This window comes from Selaginella moellendorffii, unplaced genomic scaffold (genome assembly GCF_000143415.4).
Source record: "Selaginella moellendorffii unplaced genomic scaffold, v1.0 SELMOscaffold_37, whole genome shotgun sequence".
NCBI lineage: Eukaryota > Viridiplantae > Streptophyta > Lycopodiopsida > Selaginellales > Selaginellaceae > Selaginella > Selaginella moellendorffii.
The window spans coordinates 400247-418540 of record NW_003314298.1 but is presented as its reverse complement, the minus strand read 5'-3'; the positions used below and the strand labels follow the sequence as shown (position 1 = coordinate 418540).

Here is an 18294-nt window from a genome sequence, read left to right as displayed (position 1 = left end):
ATCTAAGAAGTAATAGGGCTACATCTTCCCGGGCATGGAGCGCGATGATGATGGCGGTGGCGGTGGCCGAGGCGCCCCACATTTCTTCCTGATCCATGGTGGCAGCTCCTTGAGAGGTACTCGAGCTCGATCTTATAGCGGGATTGTTGCTAAGAAATCCTGGTTTGGCGTTGTGGATGATGTTAGTGAGTGTGGCTAAGCGGTGGTGTTGGCTATGGCGGTGGCGTTCCTCCAGCACTCCAATTCCATCGCATTGCGCCTCTCTTCGGCGAGCACAGCGTCGCTGGGATCATCGCCGTCGTCTCGAAAGCCAGCGTTTCTCGGTGGATTGAGGTTTGAGTCTTCGAGCTCCTTGCAACCCCATGCGATATCTTCTTCGTCTTCCTCTTCTACTTCTTCCATCTCCGCTGGGGACGAGGCGCTAGAGGCTCACGTCCGCAATGGAGATTCGTCGGAGGAGGTGGTGGCAGTGCCCGAGGAATCGTCCGAGAGTGAGCCGGAGGAAGAGCCATCGATCTCCAGCGACGATGTCCGAGTTGTCCAAGAGATCGGTGCTGCTAGCAGAGCTCCCGTGGTGCCTGGAAGGATCTATGGGAGGCTCAAGATCAACCTCGATCTCTTGCTCTACAAAGCAAAGCTCGCGCAGAGGACGAAGAAAAAATTCATGGCGGAGGCCATTCTACGAGAGGTAAAGATCTTCTTTTCTTCTTTCGCTGCCACTCACGAGTAGTTTTACGTGTTTTAGTGTATCAGAGACTGGGCGGATGATGGTCGAGCATACGTCGCTTTGGGAACTTCCCTCGTGAAGTCGGGCAAAATCAAGGAAGCCAGGAAACTCTACGAAGATGGTTGCCAAGCTTGCCGAGGTGAAAATCCATATATCTGGCAGGTATACATACAAAACTTCTTCTTCTTTTTTTTTTCTACACAGTTGTATAAGTCTTCTTTGTAAGGCTTTGGCGGTGCTAGAAGAGCGAAGCGGCAATGTTTCCAGAGCAAGGACACTTTTCGACGCGGCCACCGTCGCAGATAAGAAGCATGCCGCAGCTTGGCATGGCTGGGCCGTGTTGGAACTTCGAAACGGAAGCATGAGAAAAGCTCGAGCTTTGCTCTTAAAAGGGCTCAAGTTTTGTGGTCCAAACGAGTATCTCTACCAGACTCTGGCAATCATCGAGGTCAGAATGGGCGAGATCGAGCAAGCTAGGACGTACTTTACAAAAGCTACTCAAGCAAACTCCAAGAGCGCAGCAAGCTGGCTGGTGCGTGGGAGCGTTTCATTCTCATTTTGGTTTTCTCTGACTCATTTTCTTTTCCAACAGGCCTGGGCACTAATGGAAGCTGAATATGGAATCAAGGCTTCTGTCAGGCAATTATTCCAGGTTCGTCATTTCGTTTTTCTTTCTCGCAGGTTTCCTGATGCGAAGGTTTGTTTTTGTGAACTGGCAGAGAGGTCTCCAAGCAGTTCCTCGAAATGGACACATATGGCAAGCCTGGGCTCGCTTCGAGGCCAAGGAAGGAAACAAAGGCCGCGCTCGTCACCTCTTTCAGAGGGGAATGGAGCTCAATCCCAAAGACGTGGTACTTCTTCAAGCCTTCGCTCTTTTCGAGTACGACTGTGGACAGCCAGACATTGCGCGGAGGCATTTTAGGCGTGCTGTGCTGATCGATGCAAAGCACCAACCGTTGTGGCTGGTACGTTGGACAGTGTACGCTTTCATCGTCTCGTTCTTACCTCTTTTTATTTGCTTCTCCTGTGCGAGCAGGCTTGGGGATGGGTGGAGTGGAAAGAAGGAAACCTCGACTCCGCGCGTGATTACTATCAAAAATCACTAGCGGTGAGCAACAGGAACCTGAACGCTGTGAAAACGTACCAGGTAAGATGATCGACCACTTTTTCGTCTGGCAGGAAGTTAAAACTTTGCTCTTTCTTTCTCACAGGCATGGGGTGTTTTGGAAGGCAAAGACGAGAACTATGGTGCCGCAAGAGCTTTGTTCCGGAGCGCACTGCGCCTGGATTCGCAAAACATGCCCGCGTGGCTTTCGTGGGCCGCGATGGAGGAGCGCTGCGGGAACGCCGTTCGAGCCGAGGAGCTGAGAACTCAATGCCTCCAACAGGTACTTCTGGAAAACAAAACTCTCTTTCCTTCTCATTGATACGTCCAAATCGTTCTGCAGAGAACCGAAGTCGTGGAAGAAGCGCCGTGGGACGTCAACATATCCGAGTTTTTGGCTCCTACGATCGAGGGTCTAGCCGGGATTTTGGATCCAGCGGAGAAGCGAAAGACAAATCCTCCAGACATCGCCCAGGAATTGGGCAGCGCAGACAAAGATTTCGACATCGATGGATTCTTGGCGGAGAAATTCCCCTGGAAATACAAGCCGCCGCAGCAGCAACGATCGCCCATCGCGCCCAAAAACTTGACAAATAAGCCCTAATGGGGTGCGCCCAAATGTAAACCCTAAAGCCCAGAGTTACTATACGACAATTCAATCTTATTATCATGAGCCATCCCACGACTTATCGGACGAGCCACCGCCACCGCCACCTCCGCCCAGCGATTCCAGCTCTTCCTCCTCTTCTCCATCTCCGCCATCGCCCCGCCCATTCTCCTCCTCCTCTTGCTCCTCTCCCGCCTCGTGCTGCTGCTGCTGCTGCTGCTGCTGGCTCAAGCTCTCCACCAAGCTCGCGGCGGCGCCACCCAAAAAATCGCGCGTCAGCGCCCCCTGCGCTTGATCGCATCCCTCCTCGGTCTTTGGAACCAATGCCGCCACCAGCATGGATTGATGATCCTGCTGTTGTTGCTGCTCTTGATCCTGGTGGAGCATCCGGAATCCTCCGGCGCTATTGCCGCCGAGACCCACGTCCGCGAACATCGGTGGATAGCAGTTGAACATCCCGCCATAGCCTCCAAACTCTCCATGCATGGTAGCGCCGCCACCCTGTTCTTGCGCCACCGCTAGAGCTCCTCCCCTTCCTCCGCCACCAAACTGGTGGTGCAATGCAGCGGCGCTAACGTTCCTGGATGCTCCTCCTCCTCCGCTTTGCTGCTGCTGCTGCTGCTGCTGCCAGAAGCTGCCCAATCCAAACGAGCTCGAGTCCAATCCAAATCCCCGCAGCAGCGAGTTGTTCCCGGCGGTAGCTCCCATCTGCGCCGCCTTCTGGAGCAATGCCGTGGCGGACATCTGCGGAGGAACTTGCTGCTGCTGCTGCTGCTGCTGCTGCTGCGCTTGATTCCCCAAGAACGAGGCACCACCGCCATTGCTGGAAGAATTCGCGGCCATGGAGTCCAAGCTCCGGTTGCTAATGCCCATCAAGTCGGAGAAGGAGCCCGAGCCTCCAAACGCCCCGCCAGCCATCGGGAAGAACCCGCCGCCACCGCCACCCCCACCGCCACGATCCAGCTCGAATTGCGAGCTCGATAGCAACTTGGGCGGCAGGAGGAAGTGCGAGGGATCCAGGCCCAAGCTGCCCATCTCCGGATCGCCGCCGGCTTGCATTTGCTGGATCATGGACGTGGATGGCTGCCCTGGTCCTCCTCCCGGCCCGGGACCCAGCCAGAGAGAGAGCCTTGGAAGGCATGACGATCCCGCCCTGGAAGAAGAGAAATCGTCGAAGGCGCCGCTAGAGGAGAGGTCGCCTCCTGGCAATCGCGGAGGGGTACCGGTGAGCGATGGATCCACCACGGGCGGCAGCCGGACTGTGTAGGGCGAGGTCGGGACGGCGCCGGGCGGCAGGGAATCGGTGGAGGCGTCGGGCTGGGCGGAATTGGGATTGAGCTGCGCCGCCGCCGCCGCCGCCGCTGCCGTGCCGGGCTTGATCCTGGCGCTCTCCTCCGCCAGCGCGTCGCAGAAGGCGCGGTGTGTGATGAAGCTGTCCCTCCTGCAGCAGCGCACACGCATGTGTCATGTCGATCCATGGAAAGGAAATCGCGAGGGAGCGATGAGCATGCAATCAAGAAACGCGAGATTTCGAGCAACAACGAGGGAATGGCGATGATCGAGCGGTGAATCGAGCGCCAGGGAACGATATTTCGAGGAGAAGGCTCGAGACACGCAAGAAAGATCCATGGAGCGAGAGATATCGAGAAACAACGCAGAGAATGAAAGAAAGATCCGACGAGCAAGAAAGATCGCTGGAACGAGGAAGAACACGAGATTGTCGAAGAGAGAATGGGAAAAAGATCGCTAGAACGAGGAGGAAGACGAGATTATCGAGGAAAGACGAGGAGGAACGCGAGATTATCGACCAAGAATGGAAGAAAGACCGCTAGAACGAGCAGCAAGACGAGATTATCGAAGAAAGATCGCAAGAACGCGAGGAGGAAGAAGAAAGAAATGGATTGGATCGCGAGGGAGTACCTGGAGAAGAGCGTGCCGCAGTCGCATCGATACTCCCGGGTGCCGCACGTCTTGGAATGCGCCTTCCAATCCGACTGGACGGCGTAGCGCTTGTTGCACTTGTCGCACTTCCACTTCTTCTCGCCGTGCTTGCGGCAGAAGTGCTTCTTGATGCCGGTGAGGTCGCCGAGCGCGCGCGAGGGATCATGGTGGACGCACGACGCCTCGGGGCACACGTAGACGCGCTTGCGCGGCTCCTTGCTCGTCCGCTGGCGGAGCTTCCAGGGCAGATTGTGGCCGCGGCGGTGGAGCTGGAGGTTTTGGTCGCGCTGGAAACCCTTGCCACAGATCTCACACACGAATCTGTTGGTCGCCATTAACGTCTTTGGGGACAGCGCGATAACTTCCGCATCCGGGTCTGCAATTACCACGCCACGAATTTAATGCCGCACTGGAAGATCGGGCGTTCCATTCCATCCATGATCCATCCAAGAACACACGAAGAACAGGAACACACCAAATATTTCCAAGAACAATGGCCAGCCAAAATAAAACAATCCAGAGAGGGATGGATGGATCTACCTGGAGTTCCGGGGAGATTGCGCTTCTTCTTGGCGGGAGGCTGGCCAGCGGCGCCGGCATTCGATGCTGCTGCAGCTCCGCCGCCGCCGCCTGGGAGTGGCTGTGGCTGATGACCTCCGCCGCCGCCGCCTCCTCCTCCGCCAGACGAGACGCTAGCATCGCCCGATGCCGAGGTGAGATTGGAAGTGGTGGTCATCTGATCTCCACCAGCGGCCACAAGGAAATCCCGGAAGTCGTGCTCCTTGTCCGCGAGAAGCTCGCCTCCTCCTCCCTCGAATTCCTCCTTGAAATTCCCGGGAGAATTGAGGAGAATGCCGGCGGCGCCCAGAAAGGGTGGCGGCGGAGGAGCAGCGCGCTGGTGGTGGTGGTGGTGCTGGTGGTGGTGATGGGAATTGGACAGGAGGGTCACGAAATCCGGTGGCATCCCATGCAGCTTTGGATTCCTCCGTAGAGAATTCGTCGTCCTCCCGCTTGCAGCCTCTCCTCGATCCTCTCGACCGATCGAGGGAGAAGAAGAAATTCGTAGAAGGTATCCTTTCTCGCGCACCTCCTAGCTATGAGCTAGCTAGCTCCAAACCACTTGCGCGACTGGATTTTGCTACTGGGAGCTAGAAAACAAAGCCCCGCTCGCGCTGGCGCCACTATCTGACCCAAGAATTTCTCCAGCCCAATTCTCGCTCGAGCTCGCTCGCTCGCTTCCCTCGCGCGACCTCGCGGTGCCGCTGCGCTACGCTCCAAATTCTTGCTCGCTCAGCCCCCTGCCAAAATGCCAACCATGAATCTGCGACACGACGACACGGCGGCGACGAAGATCACGATGGCTTTGCGATGGTGGCGACGCGATCTAGAGAGCTCCTGGTCCCTGGAAAGAAAAGGGGGGCCATACTCCAGCTCTATACCACCAGAGTCCTCTCCTTGCCACTGGAATGATCCTCTCCTCCACCACTGCGCCGCTTCCACCATCGCTGCTGCTACAACTAGCGCTACTCAATTCCACGATAAGCTTCGCGACCATAGATCGACTCTATCCTCTCTCTCCTGTGCTCCTGGCGAGATCAAATCTTAGAGATCCTCCTAGCTTTATACTACTCTCGTGAGAGAAAGAGAAGAGAAGGAGGGATCTTTAAGAGGGTGGTCGTCACTGGAATGTTCTTACTCTTCTTGCGTGGAGATGGATCGCTCAATCTCACCGACAATTCTTTCAAGTTTTTCGCGAGTTGTGTGATCTAAGCTGCTGCTCTATTCGATCTAGAACCAAAGTGTGGGAGATTCAAGAGAGAGAGAGAGAGAGGAAGAGATCGCTCGTGCTCTACTGGAAAACTCTCTCTTCGTCGCGCTCCCGCGACCAGAAAAGCTAACAAGATGTCGCTCGCGCTTCTCGCGAAGAAGAATAGCTTTTCTCTTCTATGATGGATGGAATGAATGAATGAATGAGAGAAAAGGGGACCACTGTTCGAGTAAAACTAGTTTGCGAAAGAGCGAGCGAGCGAGTGAGCGAAACAAAAAGGTGTAAAGTAGTATGCTAAGTAGTAGAAGTAGCAAAGGCGATGTCGGTCAGAGATAAACTATGCTACCTATACGGTACGGTCGACAGCGCAGTCGCAGTGTACCAAGGTGGCCATACGAGGGCGTTTTCTGGGGCGTATGTACGTAGATACGGACGAGAGATCGCTCGAGGGACCACTGTAACGTGGGAGTTTTTAACGCCCATCTGGGCGATCCAGCTCACGGAGGCCCAGCAAACAGTGCTTGTGTGTGTGTGTGTGTGTGTGTGCTTTGTCAAAGGGACCACATCACTCGGCTCTTTGGTATATGGAGGTAATTACTTCTTTCGAAAAGCAGCGAGAGGGACAGCCAATTGAGAGCTCTGGATCGGCACTCCCAAACGAAAATCACGCGATGATCAATCCATGGGCTGGATCCTGCGAGAGAGTTTTTGGTTTGGGGCAAAGATCCATCTTAAAGAAACTTCTACTCTTTCATGGTGTGATGATATCGATCTATTTTGTGGCAATCACACAGACCTCCGTTTATCCTTCCAAAGTTTGGCCGAATCGTCTTGAAAACACTTCAAACTAAGCGTTCGAGATTCGCTCCCGGCGATCACAAGCCTCTTGTTGTTGGGTCAATGCACGCAAATGACGAGAAAGCTGCTGCCCTTCCAAGTACTCAAACTCACAGCAACTTTTCTCTTTTCTCTCGCGAGGGTGAGCGGAATTGCCTCGTTTTCACCATTCACCGATTTGTTTAAAAAGCTGGAGTCCTACGATCGATCTAGTTCAAGGCCGGCTCCAAGAAAAAAAGATATGAGATCGATCGTCCCAGGTTGACCACCTTAAGAGAGCATTGATCCCCCTGCTCTTAATTGTTTCTTTTCTTCCCTTCCAAGCAGTGTGAACCAAGAGATTCCCGAGCCTTCGGACTGGAGCCAGTCAAAGCACGCAAACTTTCCAGTCAAACAAAGGAACCTCTCGCGAGCTTGCGCTGCTGCTGCTGCGGCTGCAAGAATTCGAAGAAAAAATAGAAAAGGAATCAAAGCCCATTCGATTTCTTCGCAAAGGGATACTGCGCGAGCGGAGAGAGAAGATCTAGTTTTGTTTTCTTCCTCAAGGAACAAGCTGGATCAAGCCAAAGGTTTTTAATGGATAATTAACAATAATAAATACCTTTTTCAAATACAAAAAAATGCATTCTGCACCTGCACCTGCATCTGCATCACCTGGGCTCTGAAGAATCCTGAAAATTTGTGTAGTGCTTTGTTGAGGAGTTACTCAACAAAATTTGCCTGACACCTAGAATCCGGCTGCAAATGAAAAAACATAATCTAAAACAATGTATACAAAGTTATGTACGCGTCTAACATTTGGCACAAATACAGAAAGGTGGCGGCACGTTTTGGTGGGGTCGAAACCGGCCGCATGCATGCATGGCTTAATCAAGCTTGACATCATGGCACATGCCAGAAAACTTTCTTTAGAATAAATCTCGGAATATTCATTCCTCTTTTTCTTCGTCTCGGGGCCCAGATAGAGTTGAAGTTGCTCCAAGCAAGTTGATGATGAATTATCTTGATCGGGATCAGGGAAGTTCACAAACTATCATTACTAGAGTTAAAACTCTAGAAAAAGGAGAGGAGATGAAAATAAATGGGCACTGTACTTAGACCCTCCAATGTTTCCTGTAACAACGAGGAGGAAACAACAACATATCATCAAAACGGAAACAGCAAAACAAAGAAATACCAAGTTGCTTCAACAGATTTTGCGGTGCGGGGATGTTCTGTTTCAGTTCCCAGTTTCGCAATATTATTCTTCTTTTCGTACCACCACCACTGTCGACAATTCAAAAAATGATTGAAAGCGTGGGTTTTGTACGTGAAATTGACGATTAGGGGCGGCAGATTAGTCTAGTCCGAATAGCAAACATCAAAATCAGGGGGCCCATTCTGTAGCCCACCTCTCCACGGTGACGAAACTACAAGGGGTGGTCACCACCTTTTTGGAGTTTCTTTGATCAAGTAGTTTTATACTCTTTCTTGACTTGTTAGCTTGTTTTGTATATGACGTAACATCCAGCGGGCATTGGACAATGAAAGACAACATGTTCAAGAATGGCCTTAGATATTCTCCGCGCCAACTTGGGATCGCGGTCAAGATCTCCACGAAAGCTCACCAAGGCCTAGTCGGAGATGATCGATCTACCAAATGGGCAAGCTAGCGAGCGAGAGAGCGAGCGATGTAAGTAGAGCAGGCAAACCAAGCAAGCAAGCAAGCACAAAGAGTCCAGCCCCACCATCACACCTCGATTGACACGTTGTGAAAAGCTTTTATATTGGACAAGTTTCGCAATTTCTAGGATGGATCGCCCAACGTTTTCTATACTATTTATGCGAATTAGTTTGGGTGATCAAACCATATGAGAATACTATATACTCGAGCAAAGGCAAGCTTTTTAACGCTTTGATTCGTATGTCACAGAGGGGCTTGAAAAGAAAGGTGGCGATCTTGCAACCACCAGCGGTGGCAGCCACGGATTGGCCAGGCTTTGATCAGTTTGTTGCCGCTTGGAAAACAAAATCGTTGACAATTACACAACGTGTAGAATATTTGCGGTGTAAAAAATCAAGGCAGCCTTATGGCGAAATGGACGTGTGCGTGCGAGATTTATGATGCCTTACATGTATAACTAGCGATCGCGAGCGAGGGATTTGAATGGGCTTTGTACTTTGGAAGAAGGGATGGAATAGAACCCCTTGAAACAGATAGATCTATAGGCTTCACTAAAGAGAGAATCAGACCCGAGTAACGCGAGATAGCGAGATGATTTATCTTGTCTCAACCTTGAGCGATAGATCATCATTAACAAAGCCAAGCTGGGGATACACAAAGCTATTTGAAGATCTGCCTCAATCATCCAACATTGACGCTTTGTATTCTAGTGTGGGCCTTCGAGCTGCTGAATGAATTGCAGACACGCGGGCTTGTGAAGTGGAGAGATCTCCATCTGAGCATTTGCCCAAAGCTGAATCTGACTGCGTCCATCGCCCAAAGGCCCTACGCATTGCAAGCTCATCTTTCCAGTTTCGAAAGGCACGCATCTCTTCGTACAGATCTGGGATTGGAGCATATGCTAGGGATCTAGTTCCCGGACATGGACATCCGAACAGAACCCTACCAACTTGTGGTCATGCAATGCTTAAAAGGTACTTGAGCTCGGCTATAGAATTGAGCAGCAGAGATTGTGCACGTGAGTTCCACCCATGTTTGCAAAGAAATTTGCAAAGGTGGCGAGCAATCTTTGAGTGCTGCTGTTGCTCTCCTGCTGCTGCTGGCTTCTTCTGCACGACTGCAGCTGAGAAAAGGAAGCTGCTGCTGCTGCTGGGCTGCCTTCTCTGCATTTGCCACCACTGCATAAATGCCAAGAAAGCATGTGAGGAGAGAGTGAATGCATGAATGAACTGGATTGAATTGAAATGTTGGACATGGATGGAATGGGGAGAGAGCTGGACTAGGGCCCTAATGCCTCTTAAAAAACTGAAGCGTCATAACAAACAAGCAAACAAACAAGGAGCATTTCTAAGTTTGGGGCCTGGGGGGTCAGGTGGGAAGAGACAAGGAGAGTGGATATTGTTGCAACTAACAAGTTTTGATTGAATGGGGAGGAGTGTGTGGCAGAACGCCCTTTTTCTTGCTTCTTTCTTCCCTGTAGAGAGCAAAGGTGGCATATTGAAACCAAGGGTGGCGGGGTTGTTAAAGTGTGTTGCGTTGATTCCTTGTTTCCTCGTCTAGAGCTGCTGGCTGACATAATACAAGGGAATGGTTGCCTGAAATGATTTCGTCTTTTGTCAACACGCCAATGGAAACAAGAAAGGAAGCCACAGAAGAGAAAAGAAGTTGTTCTCGCAATATAAAGCTGGTGTTTGGTGTTTGGTCATTCTCCTTGGATCATCCAAATCGATCGATCCAAGGAGTTCGATGGGGAGCAGCAAACTCGACAGGGAGGTAAGAGTGAGACAAGGCTACGCATGTTTTTTCACAGCCGAGAGTTGGACCCCATCGAAATTCAAGACATCTCGCGTGGGCCATTGCCAAAGAAAAGTTCTCGATTACATTGTCCCAAAGCAAAGTTCCAGGCTAGACTATAACATTGGCAACACCAGAGAGTTCTTCAGAGTTTAGAGTCTGGGTTTAATGTTTAAGAGATAACCTGTTGCTGCCAGGAGAAGATTCGCAAGGAATAAAATAAGCCTTCTTTTGTGTACGAGTCCAATCTTTTCATGCATGCAAGATGGATAGCTTAGCCTTGTGTGCTGCATGCCAGTGCCACCCACCAGAAAGCAGCATGCACGCTGATTAAACTGACCGGGCTCCAGACACACACCCCATGAAAACAACTCAATCCATATCAAATTCGCGTTTACGTATGTGCGTACGCAGCCTTGTTATGTCTATTTACGCATATTGTTTGTGTATGCAAGTTCTCTTCCACAGGGATAAAAACAACAAACAAACAAACACCAAACATTCTTTTCTTCACTTTCATTTCTCCCTGTCGTATGTAGAAGCATGTCTTTGTTTCATTGTTTGTATTCGGCTAAGCTCCCTCCAGCTTTGTCACGAAAGATCGATACCAATCACCCCACTCATAATTCATGATCATGAGCTCTCGTAAAGAGTAAAACTTGGCTTTGATCTCTTCCGTACAACGTGATCTCTATCTCATGATCGTGAGCTCTTCGCTGCAACTTGGCTGTGATCTCTTCCGTACCAAGTTTCCTTCTTTTCCAAGCAGCGATTCGATCAGGTGTATTTTGCTTGCCTTTCTTTCGCTTCCCTCTCTTCCAGCAAGCGGGGAAGGCGAAGAGAAATCACAAGAAAAGTGCGAGCTGCAGCCAGCATTATTGGAGAGGGGGTGTTTCCTTCTCTTGTTCTTTTCTGAAACGCGCAGAGCCTTCCCCACATTTGGACAAAACCAGAACCTGCAAAGCTTCTCCAGAGATTTCTGGCCAGCTTAGTACTGTTTTAACAGTTCCTCTGAAACAGACAAGCAGGAGGAGCTCACCTTTTAAATGCTTAATGGCCTTGGTGGTGGTCGTCGCGCCCAGGAAGCTCTGAGAATCCAGTGGCCAGAGTTCAAATCTTCCGCGAGAAACTCCAAACTCCAGACTCCATACATACCGAGCTCTTCTTTGACTTTACCTGTTGGAAACAATGGTAGCGTGAGAAACGATTAAAGAAAACCGAGGAGAAGAATCAAACGAGTCACTGTCTTAAAAGGAATGGCCCACTAACCCTCTGTCACCTTGCACTGTTTTTAGGATTTGCTGTTCATGGCATGAAGATTATAAAAGAAAAATAAGCAGCGCAATCCTTCCAGCGACGAATCATGATTACTTTAATCCACCCCAAGTTGCATCGCTGCTGTGTGTGCTGCATGTCGTAAGAGACGTTAGAACACGCAGCTGGATGACGACGAGCCAAAATAGATGATACCTGATCATGGCAGTACGGAAAGTAAGTTACCTCGGCGAAGATTCTTTCTCTCTTGCTAGTGTCGTCCCTCGCCTGGAAATCGGAGTCTCGTTTGGACGCTCTCTGGCCGGACGTAGACGTCACATTCGCTTCTAGTTCATCGAGACGAAGACGACGATCAACGGGGATAGAGCTCCTCCTGCTCTCGAGCATTTGATTTCTCTTTCTCTCCAGAAGCTCTTCCCCTGTTTTTTTCTGTCTTGGCTACTGCACTGGACAAAAAACTGTTGGATTGTGTTTGTTCTTGTACTTTGAAGCCGCACACAACCAGCCAAGCCTCCCTACAAAAACAAACACGGCTTTCTTTTAACATGCATGGGGTAAGGGAAAATCCACAATTTTTTGGACCTTCGATCGTGGTTGACAATGCTGACGACGCACGCCGAGAATAATCTCTTCTGGGCCGGATGATGAGCGAAGGCCATATAATAATAAACATGAAAAGATTCTGCGACCGCTTCAAATCGAAAGAACAGCAGGTCGAGGCGTTCAAGGAACGCTTCAATCTATTCATCGTTGATGCATGCTCTGCTGCCGACTTCCTGTTAAATCAGCCATCTCTTATTGTTGAAGAGGCGTCCAGCTGAAATCGTCCATTCAAAAGTTACACGAGCTTCAATAATTTGAGTCACAGACACGGAAATGGAAAAAATTACCAATATTGTCATAGCAGGCGCATAGTAAAAGAAAAGAATACAGCACGCATCTGAGAGCGAGCGCGTGAAAATAGACCCTCCCCCGTTCAAGCAGCTCACAAGAGTTCTGTTAGCTTTTACACAGTTTAAAGTTTAGTACCGAAAGCAACTGAGTTTACTGCAGCCGAAAGTACCTCTAGCAAAATACTTCGGAAACTTGCACATTTGAATCTGTCAGTCCCAGGTGCAAAAGATTTGCGATGCCTGCAAGAATTACTCTCGACAACCAAACTTGCTGAACGAGCACGTGGTACGGTTGAAAATTAAAATCACACTTTGCTGTTCGTGCATGTAACATCCCTCCTACAAACACACGAAGTCATTCGGCCGTGTCAACCAGCTAGCTATTAATGAACGTACCATTACCAGACGTTCGTCCGGGTCCAAGAAGCAGTGTCCTGAACATAACTTGCAAAACAGTACTTAGAACTCGAGAAACGCAATGTATCCCATCACTGTATTGATCCAGACCCTTGGAGCGCTAGCAAAGCAGCTCCGTAGGCAGCCTCCCTGTGCTGCGAGGCAGATACTGGAACTCCCAAAACCCTCTGCCTTATGCGTTCCCAAACATGATTCTTGGAACCGCCTCCTGAGGTAAAAACAGCTCTCAGCTTTGTACTTCCCAAGTCTCCCAGCAGCTTATATGCTCGAGCCTGAAGTTGACAGAGACAATAAAGTTAGACGACAGCGGCCACAGCATTACACAAACCTCAATGCGAGCAATTGATTCAAGCAATCCATGCAGAAACTCCACATCATTAGGTGGCCGTGGTTCTAGCCTGCAACAAAAATTCCGTTCCTCGGTGCGTAATGGAGGCAGTGTTACCTGGGCTCCAGGTTGGGATCTGCCACCGGAAAACGCTCACCTGTACTTGGCAGAGGATAATAATCTAGAACTGAAGGTTTGTTGGGATTAATAGCGTGACTGAGAACATCCAACTCCTTGTCGCTAAAATACTGTCGCAGGACAATGCCTCCCGTGTTTGAAGCCCCGCCTACGAGCCATTGGCCCTGAATCCGATGGCTGTACACTCCATAGCGGGCATCATCAACTCGCTCGGTACTTATAAGCTTCACTGCAAGTGTCGATCCAAGGGAAGTTACCTGAAGGAAAATTCAAAGATAAAAAACCTCTAAAGTAACAACAACTGAACTTACTGCCTCGCCAGGTTCCGTAGCTCGAGCAGCTAAGAAAGCTGCTATACTATCAGTTGTCCCCGTGCAAACAACGCAGCTCGGAGGAAGTCCTGAGAGAAAAATGTCCTTGGGGAATGAAAACAGGCATAAGGAACGTAGATTACCAAAGGTAGTCGCTATTGCAGAAGTGACTTTCCCTACAACAGCCCCAGGTTCTATCACATTCGGCAGCATGTCGCCAAACTCCTGCTTCCGTAACCAATCTGGATACTCCTCCGTTTCGGGATCAAAGCCGACCTACATTGATTCACATGTTGAATGTAAACATGAAGAGAGCTAGCTCCACACCTTTAGAGCGTTGTTGTAATCGGAAATACCGAGTCGCCCATGGAGAAGATACAAGAGCCAGTCCGCCTGGTGCATCAAAATCGCGTTCTTCCTTTGCTCTTTCTCGGCTCGCTGCCACCATGCGACCATTTTGCACAGAGTGGAAGTTCCAGTGAGAACAGTGTGGTTGGCAGGAGCAATCTGGTGGACGAATGGTAGACTCTGGGAACAGCTCTCGTTATATAGAACTGGACGGGACAACAATTCACCCGTGTTTCTGGAAAACTTCGTGACGAGTTCATGGGAAAAACCAAGAAAAATGTAGAAAACCTGTCGACGATCATCGTGGTCGCAGAAGTCCCATCCAGACAAATCGAGCCAACGCGAGCGCGGAATTCCACCGGAATTTCTTCCAGCAGCGCAAATAGCGTCGCCCTCCATGCGCTGGCAGCCGCGGGATTCTCAGCCTGCCTAACCAAACCATTGAGACGCTAAAATCCGCTACAAAGCATCGAATTCCTTACTGGATACTGCCGCTTCCTCTCCGCAAGAATCTCCCCTTCCTTGTCGATCACCACAACGCGCGCGCCGGACGTCCCGAAATCAAACCCCGCGAACAGAGAAGAAGAATGCAGCGATGGATTCGAGTCGGCCGCGGCGGTAGCGGCGAATCGGCCGCTCCTCCTGGGAGAAAAACCCTGACCTAGTGATCCTGGCGCATTGCCGAGAGAGCACGCCAATGCGGGAGCCATAGCCTTACCCCGTCCACGTAAGCCCTAATTCCAACGGCCAATTTTCTAAACACTTCCTAGAATATTCCTAGACTACTGGAGTAGAAACAAAAGACCTTGTTATGAGACACAGGCAGGGCTATCGCAAACAAGATTAGGGATTGTAGAGCGGAGAATGGCGCTTACTTGCCCCATTCGCGGTCGCGCCGCGGCGATCGGGTGGCTACACACGAGCCCGATCCTGGCCACGGCGTCGATGCTCCTCTCTGCGGTCGAATCTTGGCGGAGGACGGGATCCAGCACGTCTTCCAGCCGACCTTCGACCAGGTGTGATTCCACCCAGCTCCGCAGCGAAATACCTTTGAGCGTGCCGCTCGTCGGTCGGATCTTGGTAAGCGTCTCTAGAATCACGATTCCATAGCTGTAGACGTCTGCCGCGGTGGTCATTGTTCCATCCGAGCCATACTCTGCATACTTTAGTAGCGTCAGCTTCCTTTTTTTCCTCTCTATACTATAAAGTACCTGGTGCCACATAGCCGATCGAGCCTTTGAGCTTGCTTTCCCAATGCATGCTGCTTTCCAGTCGTAAATTCGTGGCTATCCCAAAGTCCCCAAGGTGTGCTTCCATGTTTTGGTCCAGGAAGATGTTTGCTGGCTTGATGTCTCGGTGAATTATGGGTCCAGTGCTTGCTGCCTCCTCGTGTAAGTAGCTCAGTGCATTAGCAACTCCCTGGACGACGTTCATGCGTACCGTCCATGGCAGATTTGACCCATGAAGCTCGTGAAGCTGCTTTTCTAGGCTGCCGTTGTCCATGAACTTGAAAACTAGCGCCTTGAGCTTGCTCTCGGAACACCACTCGATGATTCTCACGATGTTCCTGTGTCTTAAGTCTTTAAGGCTGTTGTATTCAGCGATAAACTGCTCCTCGCCTGTGTGGTCTGAATGCTTGTAAACCTTCACAGCGACAGTCTGCCCGTCTCTCAAAACACCCCGATAGATCGTGCTGCATCCTCCCTTGTCTACGATGTTGTCTTTGTTGAATCCTCGAGTTGCACTCCAAATTTCTCCCTCGATAATGCTCATAGTTTGAATTTTCTCATCTGACTCTTCCTTTGTCCGTGAGCAGGGATAATATATAAGCAATGCCATAAACGCCAGTGAACATAACGAGATCGAAGTAAGAAAAATAATGACCGTATCCAGGTGAGCTCCTTTTGCTGGATTTCTTAATTCCGTGCTGTTGATGTAACTGTGGGTTTTAGGATCACAAGGGCTCAGAGGGAAGTCACAAAGTCCTGGATTACTAATGTATGAATCCTCGGTGAACGTGTTGAACTGAGCTCCCTGCGGAACGGCACCAGTCAGATTGTTATATGACACGTTAAAATATGACATCTGAGGTATCTCTGTGAGTTCTCGAGGTATGCTCCCTGAAAGCCTGTTGCTAGATAGATCTAACGCCTGGAGCAGGTGAAGGCTTCCAAGAGTATGTGGAACTTGTCCAACGAATTGGTTTCGGGAAAGATCGAGATATGATAGCCGGGAAAAGTTCCCCAACGAGTCTGGAATACTACCTTGGAAGCTATTACCAGACATGTCAAGGTATGCTGCTCCAAAACGAATACTAGTGTACAGCCGCTTTCTCTCTCGGAGCGTGGAATAGAAGCGGAGGTTTACAACATACTGAAGTCCCGCGAGAGGGCCTTGTTCGGTGGTTGGGAAACTGAACTGTGCTGGTAAGGTGCCACTAAATCTATTCTCTGACAAATCGATTGCCATGAGCTGCGAAGAAAAGTTTCCAAATTCAACTGGGATATCTCCAACGAAGTTGTTCGAGCCGATGCTGAGGACGTTTAAAAACTTGAGCTGGTAAATCCACTCTCCAAGCTCTCCTGACAGCGAGTTGCTGGCTAAGTCCAAGACCATCAAGTACGAGCAGTTTCCAAGACTGGAGGGAACACGTCCTACAAGTTGGTTGTCCCTACTGGTAAACTCCACCATCATAGAAAGAGCTCCCAGAGTCGAAGGTATTTCTCCACTGAGTTCATTGTTATCGATGCTGAGTCGTGCCATTCTTGTGCAGTTTCCAAATGCCTTTGGTATTGATCCGGTGAACTGGTTGTTGGACAAGTCGAGAAAGCGCATGTTATGACAGAAGCTGTGCCACTTTGGTGAACTTAAACTCCCACTCAAGAAGTTGTTGGAGATCATCACTCCTTCTGGCATCGCATCACCGATTTCTGGCAAGGGCCCCGTGAACTGATTCCAAGAGAGTTCGATCGTGTGGGAAGAATTGTGAGCGAACAAGGTCGGTGGCAGTGGTCCCGTCAGCTGATTGTAGCGCAAGAAGAGATTCTGGATGCCGGACACGCAGTCCGGTAGCAGAGAGCTCAAACGGTTCATGGAAAGATCAAGGGTGACAATGGTGGCAGTGATGTTGCAAAGAGACGCTGGAAATGGGCCGCTCAGCTGGTTAAAATCTAGCACAAGCTGTTGCATCTGCGAGAAATTTCCCAGGTACGGTATGCTTCCTTGAAGTAAATTATCCGAGAGTCGAAGTTCTTGAAGACGGCTGAGAAAAGGCAGACATGGAGGAATCTCTCCTCGATGCTGGTTGGAAGACAAGTCCAAGTGAACCAAGCTGGACAACGAGCAAAGTGAAGCAGGGATGGTGGTGTTGGACAGGCTATTGCTTTGGATGGTTAGATATTGAAGCTCCTTGAGGCTGCTGAAGATGCTGTGGAATATTGCTTCGGTGAGATGGACCCCTTCCAGGACGAGATTCTTCAGCCGTGGAATGATCGGGACTTTGAAGGAAACGTCAGTGCTCCCAACGATCTTGAGCTCCTTTAGCTCGGACAGCTCTTCAAGACAGGACGGGATCTCATCGTCCCAGTCGCGGTCGTCATACTTTGTCAGCCTCAGCCTACGCAACTTGGTGAAGCTACAGACTTGCCTGAGGATTCGCGCCTCCGGGAAGAACCCGGGTGAGACGATTATGTCGAGCGACTTGATCCGTCCTTGGCTGGAAACGCTGCAAAAAATCCGCACCCACTGGCAGCAGAAGAGTGGAGGTCCCAAGCTCGCGGCATCGCTGATAGCAGTGAGGGAGGCTCTCTCTTCCTCATCCTCGACGCAGCTCAACCGTGCGAAGATCGAGGTGGCTGCTGCTGCCACCATCGCCAGGAGCACGAGCGAGTGCTTCATGCCGAGACGAGCATTTCGAAGCTGTTAAAACTGGTTTGAGCGACAGTGAGCGGACGATTCAATGATGTTTACTTTTGTTTTCTATCAGAAAGAATAACAAAGGTGGCCATGCTTCACTATTTCCAGCTCATGGTTCATCGTTATGGTCGCGCAAAAGGTTGTGAAAATCGGAGTGGCGCAGCGGAAGCGTGGTGGGCCCATAACCCACAGGTCCCAGGATCGAAACCTGGCTCCGATAGCTAACA

The 18294-nt window shown here is 50.4% G+C and overlaps 4 protein-coding genes and 1 non-coding gene across 7 annotated transcripts; 2 read left to right on the top strand and 3 right to left on the bottom strand.

The window, feature by feature from the left end:
- Positions 1-3: 3 nt before the first annotated feature.
- LOC9653446 (protein high chlorophyll fluorescent 107) lies at positions 4-2509 on the top strand. Its single transcript, XM_002978464.2, has 9 exons — positions 4-116; positions 187-688; positions 746-889; positions 954-1259; positions 1320-1379; positions 1447-1692; positions 1764-1874; positions 1939-2115; positions 2176-2509. The coding sequence occupies exons 2-9, from the start codon at positions 215-217 to the stop codon at positions 2434-2436; spliced, it is 1779 nt and encodes a 592-aa protein (XP_002978510.1). The 5' UTR covers positions 4-116; positions 187-214; the 3' UTR covers positions 2437-2509.
- On the bottom strand, positions 2473-6443 carry LOC9653445 (protein indeterminate-domain 2). The gene is made up of 3 exons (XM_002978308.2): positions 4921-6443; positions 4360-4756; positions 2473-3880 (listed from the first exon to the last, which is right to left on the bottom strand). The coding sequence occupies exons 1-3, from the start codon at positions 5342-5344 to the stop codon at positions 2500-2502; spliced, it is 2202 nt and encodes a 733-aa protein (XP_002978354.2). The 5' UTR covers positions 5345-6443; the 3' UTR covers positions 2473-2499.
- Positions 6444-10917: 4474 nt separating this feature from the next.
- On the bottom strand, positions 10918-14868 carry LOC9653444 (D-ribulose kinase). Of its 3 annotated transcripts, none has more exons than XM_024683477.1 (14): positions 14635-14868; positions 14441-14577; positions 14132-14387; positions 13948-14080; positions 13805-13893; positions 13473-13750; positions 13356-13425; positions 13007-13299; positions 12781-12949; positions 12608-12720; positions 12300-12534; positions 11913-12232; positions 11712-11849; positions 10918-11618 (listed from the first exon to the last, which is right to left on the bottom strand). In XM_024683477.1, exons 1-8 carry the CDS (start codon positions 14860-14862, stop codon positions 13099-13101), a joined length of 1392 nt encoding a protein of 463 aa, XP_024539245.1. In that variant the 5' UTR covers positions 14863-14868; the 3' UTR covers positions 10918-11618; positions 11712-11849; positions 11913-12232; positions 12300-12534; positions 12608-12720; positions 12781-12949; positions 13007-13098. The 3 variants fall into 3 exon arrangements, with proteins under 3 accessions (XP_024539245.1, XP_024539247.1, XP_024539246.1); XM_024683479.1 differs by having other exon boundaries at positions 14132-14395; positions 14635-14747; XM_024683478.1 differs by having other exon boundaries at positions 14132-14395; positions 14441-14581; positions 14635-14744.
- Positions 14869-15352: 484 nt separating this feature from the next.
- LOC9653442 (LRR receptor-like serine/threonine-protein kinase GSO1) lies at positions 15353-18049 on the bottom strand. The gene has a single exon (XM_024683307.1). It carries the CDS (start codon positions 18047-18049, stop codon positions 15353-15355), a length of 2697 nt encoding a protein of 898 aa, XP_024539075.1.
- Positions 18050-18215: 166 nt separating this feature from the next.
- On the top strand, positions 18216-18287 carry TRNAM-CAU. Its single transcript has one exon. It is a non-coding gene; the product is annotated as a tRNA-Met (tRNA).
- The last annotated feature ends 7 nt before the right edge of the window (positions 18288-18294 follow it).